Source organism: Bubalus kerabau, chromosome 11 (genome assembly GCF_029407905.1).
Source record: "Bubalus kerabau isolate K-KA32 ecotype Philippines breed swamp buffalo chromosome 11, PCC_UOA_SB_1v2, whole genome shotgun sequence".
NCBI classification, from domain to species: domain Eukaryota; kingdom Metazoa; phylum Chordata; class Mammalia; order Artiodactyla; family Bovidae; genus Bubalus; species Bubalus kerabau.
This window is the reverse complement of record NC_073634.1, coordinates 48,706,428-48,721,553: the sequence shown is the minus strand read 5'-3', so window position 1 is coordinate 48,721,553 and position 15,126 is coordinate 48,706,428. Positions and strand designations below refer to the sequence as shown.

The 15,126-nt window shown below is 49.5% G+C and overlaps 1 protein-coding gene across 3 annotated transcripts in view; it reads left to right on the top strand.

Moving 5' to 3' along the window:
- The window catches only part of NCK2 (NCK adaptor protein 2), a 115,269-nt gene extending 100,435 nt beyond the window's left edge, over positions 1-14,834 (top strand). For all 3 annotated transcript variants that reach the window (XM_055540267.1, XM_055540266.1, XM_055540268.1), the window contains exons 4-5: positions 623-1,332; positions 13,604-14,834. In XM_055540267.1, the coding sequence (XP_055396242.1) occupies positions 623-1,332; positions 13,604-13,798 (905 nt within the window). In that variant the 3' untranslated portion in view covers positions 13,799-14,834. The remainder of the gene's footprint in view (positions 1-622; positions 1,333-13,603) is intronic.
- The last annotated feature ends 292 nt before the right edge of the window (positions 14,835-15,126 follow it).

The following is a 15,126-nucleotide window of genomic DNA, read 5'->3' as shown; positions in this document are numbered from 1 at the left end:
CATGCACTGTTTTTTCTAAATCACTCATCACTGCTTGTGAGAAATCTGTGCAGTTTTGAAAGACGGGAAGGAAGGAGAAGGGTACGGGTTTCTCCCCAGGGTTGCTGCTCTGTTGCCACCCTGGGAGGGTGCCGAGTGTCCCCAGAGTGGAGGACAGGTGGTGGCTGGCAGAGCAGGACAGGTTTGAGGGGTCTGAGAGCTATGGAAGGTCTTCAAGGTCATTTGGTCCAATTTCCAGCCCACAACACAGAAGATACCTCTGTCCTGATGCAGAAGATATTTGTGTACCGATGCCTTTTTGTTTGTTTTGTTTTCCTCCTAGTGGCATATGGCTGCTCTCATCATTTTCAGACTTTACACTGTTTTATCCTCATGGTTTGCTGGTGCTCTGGCTTTTTTTCTTTTTTAGGAAAGCAGAGATCAGATGTGGTAATTCCCAGCTTTCAGGCATTTGGCCACTGTTACCTCTGTTGCTGACTGGCTGGTCACCAGCCAGGGGGCCAAGTCCGTTCTGCATCAGTGTACAGGCGCTGCCCCTTGGCTGGGGCCCTGTGTGGAGCCCTTGCAGGGTCCCACTCAGCTGAATCTGGTCCCTACGCTGAGCTTTGCTGTTTCTCTACAGGCCTCGGAAGGACCCGCCGGAAGACGAGCGCACGCGATGCCTCCCCCACGCCCAGCACGGACGCGGAGTTCCCCGCCAACGGGGGCGGCGCCGACCGCATCTACGACCTCAGCATCCCGGCCGTGGTCAAGTTCGCGTATGCAGCAGAGCGCGAGGACGAGCTGTCGCTGGTGAAGGGCTCACGCGTCACCGTCATGGAGAAGTGCAGCGACGGCTGGTGGCGGGGCAGCTACAACGGCCAAGTGGGCTGGTTCCCGTCCAACTACGTGCTGGAGGAGCTGGACGAGGCAGCCGGCGACGCGCCCGGGGGCTCAAGCCTGCGGCCCGGTGCCACGCTCAGCAATGGGCAGGGCGCGCGGGCGCTGCAGGTGGTGCAGACGCTGTACCCTTTCAGCTCGGTCACCGAGGAGGAGCTCAACTTCGACAAGGGCGAGACCATGGAGGTGATCGAGAAGCCCGAGAACGACCCCGAGTGGTGGCGCTGCCGCAATGCGCGTGGCCAGGTCGGCCTGGTGCCCAAGAACTATGTGGTGGTGCTGAGCGAGGGCCCGGCCCCTCACGCTGGCTCCGGACCCGCGGGGCCTGCTCGTGCTGGCCGGTTCGCAGGCCGCGAGTGGTACTACGGGAACGTGACTCGCCACCAGGCCGAGTGCGCACTCAACGCGCGGGGCGTTCAGGGCGACTTCCTTGTGCGGGACAGTGAGTCCTCGGTGAGTGCAAGATGGGGTGGGTGGGCAGAGGGGTGTGCACATATGTGGGCATCTCTGTGTGTGCACCAGGCATATAGGGCAACTTCTTCCTGCTTAACAGCAAGTCCCCAGTGAGTACAGGGTTGGGTGGGTGGAGGGGTGTACATGTATGTGTGCATCTCTGTACTTGTGTACCAGGTGTGCAGGGCGACTTTCTCATCAAGACAGAGTCATTGATGAGTGTGGGGCAGGGTGGGTGAAGGGGTGTGTACACGTGTCTGGGTGTGAACAGATATGCATCTCGGAGTGTGTGCATGTGTGCAACTTCCTTGTCAGGACAGAGTGCTCAGTGAGTGTGGGGCGGGGTGGGTGGAGAGGTGTGCATGTGTGTGCATGTGCACATCTGGGTGTGCATGTATACGCGCATCTAGGCATGTACACATGTGTGGGTATGCACTGGCCGTGCAGGACGGCTTCCTCCTCAGGGCAGAGAACCCTTGGTGGGTGGGTGGCGCACAGGAAGGAAGCAGAGAGCATGAAAGTGTGTGGAGGTGTGTGAATGGCCTCAGACAGCAGGATTATGTGGGCCTCATGTTAAGCAAGATGAACACAGATGCTCTATACAGCCTGTGTCCTGAGGCCCCAGCCCCACCTTATGCTGACATCCACTTGGACTGCCCAGCCTTGGCTATATCTCTGCTCTGCAAGGTGCGTTCTTGTAGGTGAGATGGCAAGTACAGAGTGTCTCAGCTTCTGGAGATTTTGCTGCCTCGCGAGTGGGGTCACCCCTGTTTTGTCCTGCAGACCCAAACATCATTTTCTCCCGTGGTTTCCCTGTTGATGACCCAACCTTGTTTCCTCTCTGGGTCTGAGATGCATCAGATGTTCTCAGCAAGGCAGACGCCCTGTTTCTGACACAATCTTTTGTTGGTTGGTATGTTTTTCTTTTTAAAGTGTGTAATCCTCAGTACGTCTCTGCCACAGGCACCACTGAGTTTATCTCTGAAAAGCTTTTAAAGCACTCAGGAACAGCACTAAAAAAGGAAAAGGACAATTGTTAAGAGAGGGGTTTGTGTGTACAAGTTGAGTCAGTGATATGAGGCCTCTCGACTTGGAGCATACCTGTTTCCAGCACAGATTTGGGGTCTGTGTTTCAGGTGGGTGGCTAAGTCTGTCTGGGGGAACTGGGCTGTCATTCCAAGTACCTTTTTGTGTTTTCATTGTGGAGGTCCTAAGCTGGTTTTGTTAGTCCTTTTAAATACACCTGCCTTGTGTATTTAAGTGAAGCAAAAGTTTTGAGGATGGAGTCCAGTGTGAGTTTTGAGGATAGAGTCCAGTATGATCATTTTCTGTTGGTTCCTATAGACTTCAGCTTAATTGTATAAATGCAACCTGTAAGACTAGTCAGCCCATGCTATGTACTGTAATTGTCCCCTGCAAATGTTGATACGACGATTACTAAGTGCACAGTCAAGATTCCTATTGACTGATCTAGAGGGAGTTCAAGCCCACAGAAGTGGTTTCCCTTCAGACGGAGAGGGGCAGCTGTGATGGGGTGGAACCGGCCCCCCAGTGGTGGCAGCAGCTCGTGGTGGCAAGCACATGGGACCTAGACAGTAGCTGCATCTGAAATCTGGGCAACGAGCTTTTCTCATCCAGTCAATGGTTTCTGGCAGGACATCACATTAAGTTGTTCTCATATGAAGTCTGCTCCGTGCACAGATCAGGAGGCTCCAGAGAATCGGGTCCAGAGCACTTGCAACCCCCCTAAGCAGAAACTCAAAGAAAGCACCAGAAACCCTGTCACAGTAGGAGGTGATCGAGGGAGAAGGATGATTCAGAGTCAAGGAGTCTCGTCCTGATTTAGGAACGTTGGGTTTGAAGAGGCTTCTTAGAAAGGAGAGGGGTAAAAGCAGCCCCCCGGAGTGGAGACAGTGCCCCTAGGTTCTTCTCTATGGGGCTGGGGAAGGGGAAAGTCTTTAGCAGGAGGCAGATAGTACCACTGGCTTAGAGAAAACCTGTGACTTGTCCATGAGACAAGCACATACAGGCCATGGTCACTGTCAGACCTTGGGACCAGGTCCTTTTAGAGGTAGAGGAAGGTAATTTTCTTATCTACACTCCACTCCCAGGAACTTGAAGAAGCAGCAGTGTTACATTTGTCTCGGGTTATGAGAGGAGAAAGCCTTTTCTAAATAACTAAAGTATTGCTTGTTTATTTTAACCATTTGGGGGTGGGGGGGGCCTTTCCACATTTTGTTCCTTCTGTTTTAATTTAGAAAACTGCGCTACGACAGCTCATCGTGTGCTGGGCCACTGGCTCTCGGGGTGGGGAAGAGGCTCTCTGGGACTTGCTTAGCTCTGCCCCTGCCATGGCCCCGGCTCGGCCTGAAGGCTGCCATGTGGCCCAAGGGTGTGCTGGACTGCTTGTCTGGCTGGAACCCGCTGTTACACGTGGCGCTGTCTGCTGTGTGCACACCTGTCTTGTGCTAAAGAGATACTCAGGGACTCTCAGGCGTGCTGCTGCTCTTCTCCTGATGGCAGGGCTAGTCGGCTGCGCTGTCTTCATGCTCATAACTAGGTCTTTGCCCACCTGTCATCTGCAACCGTGAGGAGCCGTTCAGATGGACAAGTCCATCGCTTATCCATTTTCTGCCTCCACTGCCTCTGCTTCCTGCCAGCAGCTTCCCGTCTTCTTTCTGCCTGTTGTCTTTTTCCCTGTTCACTCTGGCATCTCTAAGGTGAGAGCCTACCGTTCAAAGCTGCGTGAGCCCGGAGCTCCACAGCCTGACCCAGCTTTGGGGTCCCGTTTCTGCAGGACCCACAGGCATCCCCATTCAGTTTCCTTTTCCTTCCTCTAGGTCTCTGTGCTCAGGGCTCACCTTTGGTCACCGCAGGACCTGTGATTCCTCAGTAAGCATAGCGTCTTTTTTAGAGTGCCTCTTCAAGATGCATTTCATTTTTTTAAATATCCTGAGCAATTTCAGTATAAATGAGCAAGATTCTTGCTTGATACTTTGCATTTAAAAATATTCCGTATTTTTCTGTATTGAAAAGTAAAAAGATCTGAGTTCTGGGAAATCTGTGCTTGGGCGGGGGGCGGGAGGGGTGGACATATATTTCAGAACAACAAGCAAAGCATTGGCATATCCTACGATATCCGGGGTCAGTGATGTGTAGGTATTTCAAAGGCGTGTTTTAGACATGGTTATCAGCCAGTGAATGAACCAGATGACCCTGTTTCGGCCCTTTTCTATCTTTCATCTCAATATCGAGTTTTCTCTCTCCTCCTCTCTTGCTCTCATTCCTCGCCTCTAATTGTCATTTACCTTTAGCAGCTAAAGATGGAACAGTGTCAGTTCTTCATATTTAATCATTATATTCCATCCATATCTCATTAAATCTAGAAAATTTAAAATTCCTACCTGCCTTCTCATCTAATGCTCATCGTAAATCCTTATGTATTTGTTCAGACTTATTCTGTGGATACGGCTAGGAAACTGTATTACAGTGAAGAATAACCAGTTACTAAATTTCTGTGTACTCTGTAAACTGTCAGTGTTTTATTTTTTCAGTTGCTGTAGAAAGTGACAGCTTACAACTAGGTTGAGGTCTGCAAAGCATCAGCCTGTGGTGTAGGAAGCCGTTTTTCTCTGTAAGATGTTAAAGATCCCAAAGAGATCATCTATTTCCCTGTATTTTGTGTCCCTATGTTTTTGTGTCATTTATTACGAAGGGCTTTGGATGGAGTTTTATCTCTGCTGTATTATGTGTAAAAGAAGGTGAAGAGTGCTGAATCCCCTTTTTTTGGAGGGAGATGCTGTAGAAAGTGGAACAGAGGACTGCTTGTAACCTGAAACCTGATTTGTGGCTAGAGCAGAAGGAGGCGGTGCAGGCGGCTGGGCTGTGTCACTGAGTGCCCTGGGGGGATCCTAGTCACGTGGCCGAGGGCGGCTCAGTGGCTCCTCCTGGTCCACAATGGGAGGAGACCTCCCATCGCTCTCTCCTGCATGCTGCTCAGACTCTGCTCTCTCCTCCTGTGGACCTTTGCATACATCTGAAAAATTGTAGAGTACAGCTGCCCCCGTCGCCCCAGCACCTCCTCCCTGCCCAGTCTAGGCACACACACCGTTCACACCTCACTCCTCCTCCTTTCCGTCTGGGAAGCCTCCATGAGCCATGCTCCTGGGTCCCATGATGGGGCCTGTGCTCACAGGTGTAACCGCCTTCATTCGTGGCTGTGCTGCCCCCATGGCAGCCAGGTCGGCAGTGGAGCGCATGGTATGTCATCCTGTCGGCTGTTGAATCCCAGCACTGTGTGAGACCCTAGAAAATATTCTCCACATTCACTGATGATGCAATTGTCCAGCATGTGTGTGTAGATTCAGAGTGACTGGGAGCCAGCAGCAGCCAGAGGAGGTGCCAGCATGCCCAGCCCTTCCTCTGTGCCCACTGACCCCTGGGCTTGTGAACTCAGGTCAGACTTGGTAGCCTCAGGCTCAGGATTGCTGCCACCAGGGGTCCAGACAACCTCCCTTCAGGCTGCAAGTGTAACATGAAGAGAGATAAGTGTCCAGTAAATCAGTGGGAACTGAAAAACAGCTCTTTCAAACTAGAGTGCAGGTGTGAGTATGCTCAGTGTGTGCATGCTCAGTAGCTCAGTCCTGTTCAACCTCATGGACTGTAGCCCACCAGGCTTCTCTGGTGAAATTTCCCAGGCAAGAATGCTGGAGTGGGTTGCTATTTCCTACTCCAGGGGATCTTCCCGATCCAGGGATCGAACCTGCATCTCATCTCCTGCATTGGCAGGCTGATTCTTTACCACTGAGCCACCTGAAAACTGTCAAATAATTCATCTGTAACAGTATTCAGAAACATTTTCATAAAAACCCCCAGAACACTAGCTCCCTTGATGTAAATGTTTATTGATATACTTGCTGCTGTTGTTTAGTCGCTCAGTTGTGTCTGACTCTTTGCGACCTCATGGACTGCAGCATGCCAGGCTTCCCTATCCTTCACCATCTCCTGGAGCACGCTCAAACTCATGTCTGTTGAGTTGATGATGCCATCCAACCATCTCATCCTCTGTCACCCTCTTCTTCTCCTGTTCTCAATCTTACCCAGCATCAGGGTCTTTTCTAATGAGTCAGCTCTTCACTTCAGGGGCTCAAAGTATTGGAGCCTCAGCATCAGTCCTTCCAATGAATATTCTGGGATGGTTTCCTTTAGGGTTCACTGATTTGTTCTCCTTGCAGTCCAAGGGACTCTCAAGAGTCTCCTCCAGCACCACTGTTGGAAAGCATCAATTCTTTGATGCTTAGCCTTCTTTATGGATATACTGCTTGCATGTAAATTCACAAGTACCTGTTAGAAATGATTCCCTCCAAGAATTAAAAGCTGTAGTGGAAATTAAAAAAAAAAACAAAACTGTATCTTGGGACTTCCCTAGTGGTCTAGTGGCTAAGACTGAGCTCACAATGTGGGGGACCCAGGTTCAATCCCTGGTCAGGGAACTAGATCCTGCATGCTGCAACTAAGACCCAGAGCAGCCAAATAAATCAATATTTAAAAAAAAAAATGAAATGGGTCTAATAAATTTTAATATATGAGAAAGGTGTGTACAGCTGGCACATGTATTAATAGCACCAGTGTAAACCTTTCCGTCTTCCTACTCCATTTCTTGTTAGCCATAACTGCAGAAGGACTGTGAACAGGCTAGTCTCCTAGGCTGGAGGGCTCCATTTTCATTTACGGAAGAGAGGTAATTCAGGCTTTGCTCCCAGTAATCTGCTGATCACTGCAGTCAGTTAGTGCGGAGAAAAGAACATAGAAATTGCTAGGGTTTCTTTGAACTGTATCCCTTGTTTTTAAGAGCACTCAGGCACAGGCAGACCCAGAGTGAGGGGTGGGGGGCCCGCAGCCCCAGTAGGCACACTCCGGCCCTCCCAGCGAATGTTTTCTGCCCTGATTGTGGTTTCTCGGGGGCTTCCCTGGTGGCTCAGATGGTAAAGAGTCTGCCTGCAGTGTGAGAGACCCAGGTTCAATCCCTGAGTTGGGAAGATCCCCTGGAGAAGGAAATGGCAACCTACTCCAGTATTCTTGCCTGGAAAATCCCATGGACAGAGGAACCTGGCAGGTTCCAGTCCATGAGGTCGCAAAGAATCAGACATGACTTCACTTTTCTGTGGTTTCTCAGCCAGTGAAGGGGAAACACCTTGTCCAATGAGATGAGCTGAGGAGCCCAGGTGGAGGGAGGAAGGTTTGCATTCTGCTCTGCTCGGCTCTCCGTAAACATTTCTTTCCTGGAGGCCGGCAAGCCCACCTCTTCTCTCAACTGCCAGAAGTCTTTACTGCCTGTCCTTTGAAAACAGTTCCTTCTCGACTTGCAGGAGAAATTCTGCAAGAATTGTTTACATTTTGGTCTCAAGATGCGGGCGAGGAAAGTACTTGCCCACCGGAGATGGTGTCTGAGGCATCTCACCGACCTCTAGGGGCCAGTGACTGCAAGTCAGTCCCACCCCAGATGCTGGGCTCGTGGGCTTCAGTCCTCTTCTCAGTGTGGTTGAGCCAGCAGACACCCGTCAAGTTTCTGTGACATGCTTAGCTTCAGAATGTCGCTGAGTCTTCCAGCCCAGTGCCCACGGTCAGTGCAGACCAGTGTGGCTCCATCCTTGATGCGACTTCCCCAGGGCTTTGGGGACAGACAAGCCTGTAAGGACCAAGACTGGTGGCCCCAACTTCTCAGGGATCCGCTCCCCACCCCCCACCCCCACCTTTGGAGCAGCCCCTTTTCTAGTCAGATCCAGGGGGCTGGCTTCTTGAGAAGGGAAGAGAATGCTGGCTGTGCCACCCAGGGGTCCCCTGCAGGGAGTATCTAGAGCAAGGGCTGACCCCTCAGGACGGAGTCAGACAGGCTTCCCCAGGCTGGGGGTGGGCTTTGTCATGGAGCCACCTCCTCCAAGGTGCATCTTAGCACATGAATCACATTCCTGTCTTGTTCTCATGGCCCTGACCGCTTGAAAGCACTGTGTGTGGTTCACTCAGACCTCATCTCAAACTGCATCTAAAGCCCCTGGACGGCCCTGCCCCTGAGCTGCTCATTCAAGGGGTCTGCAGTGGGGCCTGAGAATTCACTTTTTCTGACAAGCACCCAGGTGATGCTACTGGACTTGGGAGCACAAATTGAGACACCCTGGCCCAGTTCATCCTCAGGCTTCCTTTAGAACTTGGTGACGTGTAACAGTGCATTTTAGCACATAGATCAGAAGCACAGAGATGCTGGAATGAGAGTTCTCTGAAGGTTCGGCACCCCCTGCTTGGTATAAACTTAATTCCTCCCATGTCCTTAAGTTCAAGGTTTCTGATCAGGAGCCCACAAAATTAAAATTACTGTCTCTGCTACAGCGACCAGTTTTACTGCCGTAATGCATATGTACAGGAGACATATCAGGAGGCTAAATTAAGGTGCTTAAATGAAAAGCAAATTCAGAAAGTCATCTGCTGATTGTGGGGCATAAGTAAAATTGAGTCTATCACATAGTGACGCCGTCTCACGCACGCCGTCTCACGCACTCCCTCCGTACGATGCTGCTTTGTCTATGAACTGATTAAAGAGTCTCTAAAACTAGCTCAGTGCCCGGCTGGTCCTAAACGTAAAACTGAAGTCGCCTTCTATCTTTATCAGAAGGCACAGGCTTTTGGCACAGAACATATATACGTCTAAAAATGAACAGATCTTGAAACTACACATTGCTTCTTGAAAACCGGAAACCCCAAGAGAGAGCTGAGCATGTATATACTGCTAATGTGTATATACTCCTGGACACACGGCATAGTGACTGCTCAAGTCTTCACCCACCAGAACTGACTGCCACGTGACAGGGGCCAAGGGGCTAATGCTCAGGCCGTCCTGTGCAGAGCACCTGTCTGGCGGTACCTGTTTACTTTGTTCTGTTTTCAGAAATATACAGCATCCAGCTTGGGTGGGAATACTGATAACACTGAGGCCAGCTCACATTCGTCTTGATCAGTCTTGTGTAAATGTGAAAATAGCAGTGATTTGAGAATTGTGCGGTTGATTACTTAAAATGTCCTTCTGTGCCGTTTCAGTTCAGTTCAATTCAGTCGCTCAGTTGTGTCCGACTCTTTGCGACCCCATGAACCGCAGCACGCCAGGCCTCCCTGTCCATCACCAACTCCCGGAGTTCACCCAGACTCACGTCCATCGAGTCAGTGATGCCATCCAGCCATCTCATCCTCTGTCGTCCCCTTCTCCTCCTGCCCCCAATCCCTCCCAGCATCAGAGCCTTTTCCAATGAGTCAACTCTTCGCATGAGGTGGCCAAAGTACTGGAGTTTCAGCTTCAGCATCATTCCTTCCAAAGAAATCCCAGGGCTGATCTCCTTCAGAATGGACTGGTTGGATCTCCTTGCAGTCCAAGGGACTCTCAAGAGTCTTCTCCAACACCACACTTCAAAAGCATCAATTCTTCGGCACTCAGCCTTCTTCACAGTCCAGCTCTCACATCCATACATGACCACAGGAAAAACCATAGCCTTGACGAGACAGACCTTTGTTGGCAAAGTAATGTCTCTGCTTTTGAATATGCTATCTAGGTTGGTCATAACTTTCCTTCCAAGGAGTAAGCGTCTTTTAATTTCATGGCTGCAATCACCATCTGCAGTGATTTTGGAGCCCCCAAAAATTAAGTCTGACACTGTTTCCACTGTTTCCCCATCTATTTCCAATGAAGTGGTGGGACCGGATGCCATGATCTTCGTTTTCTGAATGTTGAGCTTTAAGCCAACTTTTTCACTCTCCACTTTCACTTTCATCAAGAGGCTTTTTAGTTCCTCTTCTGCCATAAGGGTGGTGTCATCTGCATATCTGAGGTTATTGATATTTCTCCCGGCAATCTTGATTCCAGCTTGTGCTTCTTCCAGTCCAGTGTTTCTCATGATGCACTCTGCATAGAAGTTAAATAAGCAGGGTGACAATATACAGCCTTGACATACTCCTTTTCCTATTTGGAACCAGTCTGTTGTTCCATGTCCAGTTCTAACTGTTGCTTCCTGGCCCGCATACAGATTTCTCAAGAGACAGGTCAGGTGGTCTGGTATTCCCATCTCTTTCAGAATTTTCCACAGTTTATTGTGGTCCACACAGTCAAAGGCTTTGGCATAGTCAATAAAGCAGAAATAGATGTTTTTCTGGAACTCTCTTGCTTTTATACTATTTTAAATTTTTTGTATTAAAGTATGGCCAATTTATGAGGCTTTCCTGGTGGCTCAGCAGTAAAGAATCCACCTGCCAATTCAGGAGATGCAGGAGACTCAGGTTCGATCCCTGGGTCAAGAAAATCCCCTGGAGGAGGATATGGCAACCCATTTCAGTATTCTTGACTGGAGAATCCCATGGACAGAGGAGCCTGGTAGGCTACAGTCCCTGGGATCACAAAGAGTCGGACCTGAGTTAGCAACTAAACAACAGTGGCCAATTAACAATGTTGTGATAGTTTCGGGTGCATGGCAGGGGACTCAGCCATACATATACATGTATCGGTTTTCCTCCGAACTCCCGTCCCTTCCAGGCTACCACATAACACTGAGCAGAGTTTCTTGTTTTATACAGTATGTCCTTGTTGGTTATCTGTTTTAAATATAGCAGCGTGCATGCTGATGGCTGGTTGATCCGATGAATCATTCATGATGATTCATTTCTTTTTTGGGGAAGGGGCATAAGAGATCAAGTTGGGGAAATAATTTTCAAGTTCTGTATCCCCCTGCTGCTGCTGCTGCTGCTAAGTCACTTCAGTCGTGTTTGACTCTGTGCGACCCCATAGATGGCAGCCCACCAGGCTCCCCCATCCCTGGGATTCTCCAGGCAAGAACACTGGAGTGGGTTGCCATTTCCTTCTCCAATGCTTGAAAGTGAAAAGGGAAAGTGAAGTCGCTCAGTCGTGTCCAACCCTCAGCGACCCCATGGACTGCAGCCTACCAGGCTCCTCTGTCCATGGGATTTTCCAGGCAAGAGTATGGGAGTGGGGTGCCATTGCCTTCTCCCTGTATCCCCCTATCCATCCTTAATCCTCTAATGGCTGTGATTCTGGAAATAACACACAACCCAAAGCCTAATTGGATCTAGATCTTCCTATCTCCTCCTGAAATTTTATCCCCGCAGTGTTTTCTGGGCTTCCCCCAAGGCATTGGGCCCTGAGTTTAGTATAGAGATAAGATGAGGTTTTCCCCTCAAAGATTTATTTGGTCTATTTTGGGCAAAGGGACACATAGTTACTAACTAACTAACTGAATATGTCTATCTCTGTGATACTGTTTTTAAATTTATTTTAATTGGAGGATAATTACAATATTGTGATGCTGACAATTGTGACTGTTGGGGACCAGTGGCCCACCCCGGATCTGGGTTCTGCTAGACACCCCTTTCCCTCAGTTGTCATTGGTTTATATAGAGTTGTCTGTCATTTTGCAAGATCTGTTCACTTTTGATCAAACGTTTGCAGAGTCAGTGTAAAAACCAGTGAAGGGATGCTTGTTGGTTTTGTCCTGGTGGGAGACATGCGAGCAGGGGCTGGGTTGATGGGTCATCACCAGCAGTGAGTTCCTGGTTTGGGGAAGGGTGAAAGTCTGGGCTCAGAATTCACTTTAGACCTGGATCATACAGCTCCCACCATCTGTTGGGCTCTCTGTGGACACAGCCGTGGATTAGATGCAGCCCTGACCCACAGATGTGTCAGGATGTCTTCTGCTGGACAGTAGCCAAGGAGGTGTTTCAGTGAAAAAGAATCCATGTAGCAATGCAGGAGACGTGGATTTGATCCCTGGGTTGGGACAATTCCCTGGAGAAGGAAATGACAACCCACTCCAGTGTTCTTGCCTGGAGAATCCCACGGATAGAGGAGCCTGGTGGGCTGTAGTCCATTGCATCTTGAAGAGTCAGACACGACTGAGCGACAATAACAACAAAGCCAAGGAGAGTGGAGCTTATCCAGTCTGGGGATGCAGAGGCATCTCCACGTGGCCATTCTGTGCTCCGAGACCCTCAGGAATGGTTGAGTAGGGAGAGGGACAAGGGGTGGCTCAGAAACGGCAAGAACAGGAGTGACAGTGAGACGGGGGCAGGGTGGGACATCCTTCCATCTCATTGATCGGGTCTGTGTCACCCATCATGTTCCAATCTCATTCCTTGTAGTTATCCACCTTTCCTAGCACTGCTTATTGAAGGGACCATCTTTTTTCTGTTGTATATTCTTGCCTCCTTTGTCACAGAGTAATTGACCCCGAGAGTGTGGATTTATTTCTGGGCTCTCTATTCTGTTCCATTGACTTTTTTTTAAATCAAAGATTATAATTGTACAATATAGAGAAGTATAGAACAAAATACAATTATTGGAGGATAACTACCCTACAGTATTGTGTTGGCCTCTGCTGCACATCAACATGAATCACCCACAGGTATACATATGTCCCCTCCCTTCTGAAGCCCCGTCCTGTTTCTCTCTGCATCCCACCCCTCTAGGATGGGATGCATCCCAACCCTCACAGAGCACTGGGTTGGGCTCCCACTGGCTCCCGTACACATATGGTAATATGTATGTTTCCATGCTATTCTCTTAGTTCGTCCCACTCTCTCCTTCCCCCAATGTGCCCAAAGGTCTGTTCTCTGTGTCTCTACTGCTGCCCTGCAAATAGGTTCATGAGTACCATCTTCCTAGATTCCATACACATGTGTTAATACACAATATTTGTCTTTCTTTTTCTGACTTCACTTTGTATAATAGGCTCTAGGTTCATCCACCTCATTAGGGCTCATTCGCATGCATTCTTTTTCTTTTATAGCTGAGTAACATTTCCAATTGCATATATATACCACAGTTTCTGTATTCATTCATCTGTCTGTTCCATTGACCTTGGTGTCTATACTTGGGCCAGCACCATGCTGTTGGCTGAGCTCCTAATAGTGGTAGAAGCCAGAGGAAGTGTATTTCTAGCCGCTGCCTATGTACAGACCACTTTCTACAAATCCAGGAACTAGCTAGGGAAATGAAAAATGTGCATTGGTTAGCATCGGTGCTGTACATTTCAGAACAAGTCTCCAGTTTTCAAATAGTGAAAGCACATTTTGCACCGAAAGTACTAAGTACAGTGTCACTTTCTTCGATCCAGAACACGAGCATCTCACCAGCCTCCGGGTGGTTCTAAAGATCAGGAGGTAGCTGCCCTGGGTGTGGACCGGAGCCCAGTGGTAACCTGTGTGTGTTCTCTTTCCCCCACAGCCCAGTGACTTCTCCGTGTCTCTCAAAGCATCAGGGAAGAACAAGCATTTCAAGGTTCAGCTGGTGGACAACGTCTACTGCATTGGGCAGCGGCGCTTCCACACCATGGACGAGCTGGTGGAGCACTATAAGAAAGCCCCCATCTTCACCAGCGAGCACGGGGAGAAGCTCTACCTCGTCCGGGCGCTGCAGTGATGCCCCGGGAAGGCGCCCTGGCTGGGCTGTCCTGCAGGCCCCATTCTCTCCACCTGGTCCCTTCTTTGTCCAGGTCGGTTATTTGCCACCACCCCACTCTTTGCCATCCCGGGCCCTCCCGGCTGGTTTTCGTGATGAGAGGTGGACAGAGCGAGTCGGTTCACTTTATTCCTCCGTGGGAGACAGCCTTAGTCCATTCACACCGCTCGCGCCAGCAGACCCCCTTACAGACCTCGGGCGCCGTGTGGATGCACCAGAGCTGCCCTTATGTCCATGAGCCACAGAGCAGGCGGCACCTGCCTGGGGACCCCCAGTCCTGACCCCAGCAGCCCTCCATCCGTGTCGTTTGCGCTCCCACAGCTCCCAGGCTCTCCGGGGACAACCCCGGGCGCTGTTAGCAATACTGGAACCACCGGGCAAGACGGGAGGGAAGATGCTGTCCAGTGCCTTTGGGGCTGCGCTTGCAATAAAGAAAAGAGGTCCTGGAATGCCGGTTTGCAGAAGAGGGGCCAGAGACTGGGGGAAGACAGTGGTTTCGGAAATTTCCCCCCAACGTGCCATCAGCAGAGTGCTCTTTCCTCTTGCCCTTCGGCTAGTTTCAATCTCACAGTGATGTATTTAATTCTCAAAGTCATATGTACCTGTAGCCATTTGTTGACACTAATGCAGATGATTAAGGAAAACAGGTGATCTTTGGGGAGGGGAGCAACCCACCACACTTCACACACACACACACACACACACACACGCACGCACGCACGCACACACACACAAAATATATATATATATATATATAGTATTTGCTTTACAGGGAAATTTTTCAGGGTTTACAAAAGGATATGTGATTGGTAGTAAAAGACACAGAATGTTTATGAAGAAATTGCATTTTCTTTTCTCTTTACATCTGAACTCCTTTATAGTTCCAATATACAGTCTTGAGATGGCACATTCCTACAGTTGAGGAAGGGGTCTTGAGACCTCCTAAACTGCATACTCAGTTTTTTGGATATTGTAATAAAAAAGTATTATGACGAGACCCTGTGTGTGTTCATCTTTTGCCAAGCCTGGACTGAGCAGTGGGGAAGGGGTTCCTATAAGCTTGAGCATTCCGTGCCCCCAGGGGAGCGCTTTGAGGAGGACTTCTAATAAATTTATTACTTGTGTGTTTTCTTTTTCTATGACCACATTTTTGTATCTTGAAATAATAAATTTTAATTAGCATGACTCCAAGAGAAACCAGAATCTCAAGTTTGGTCTTAAAATTACTCTTTGGAAATTATATACGTCACCAGCCTGTTATCAGCTAGCCTTCTCTCCTCTAGCTTTCC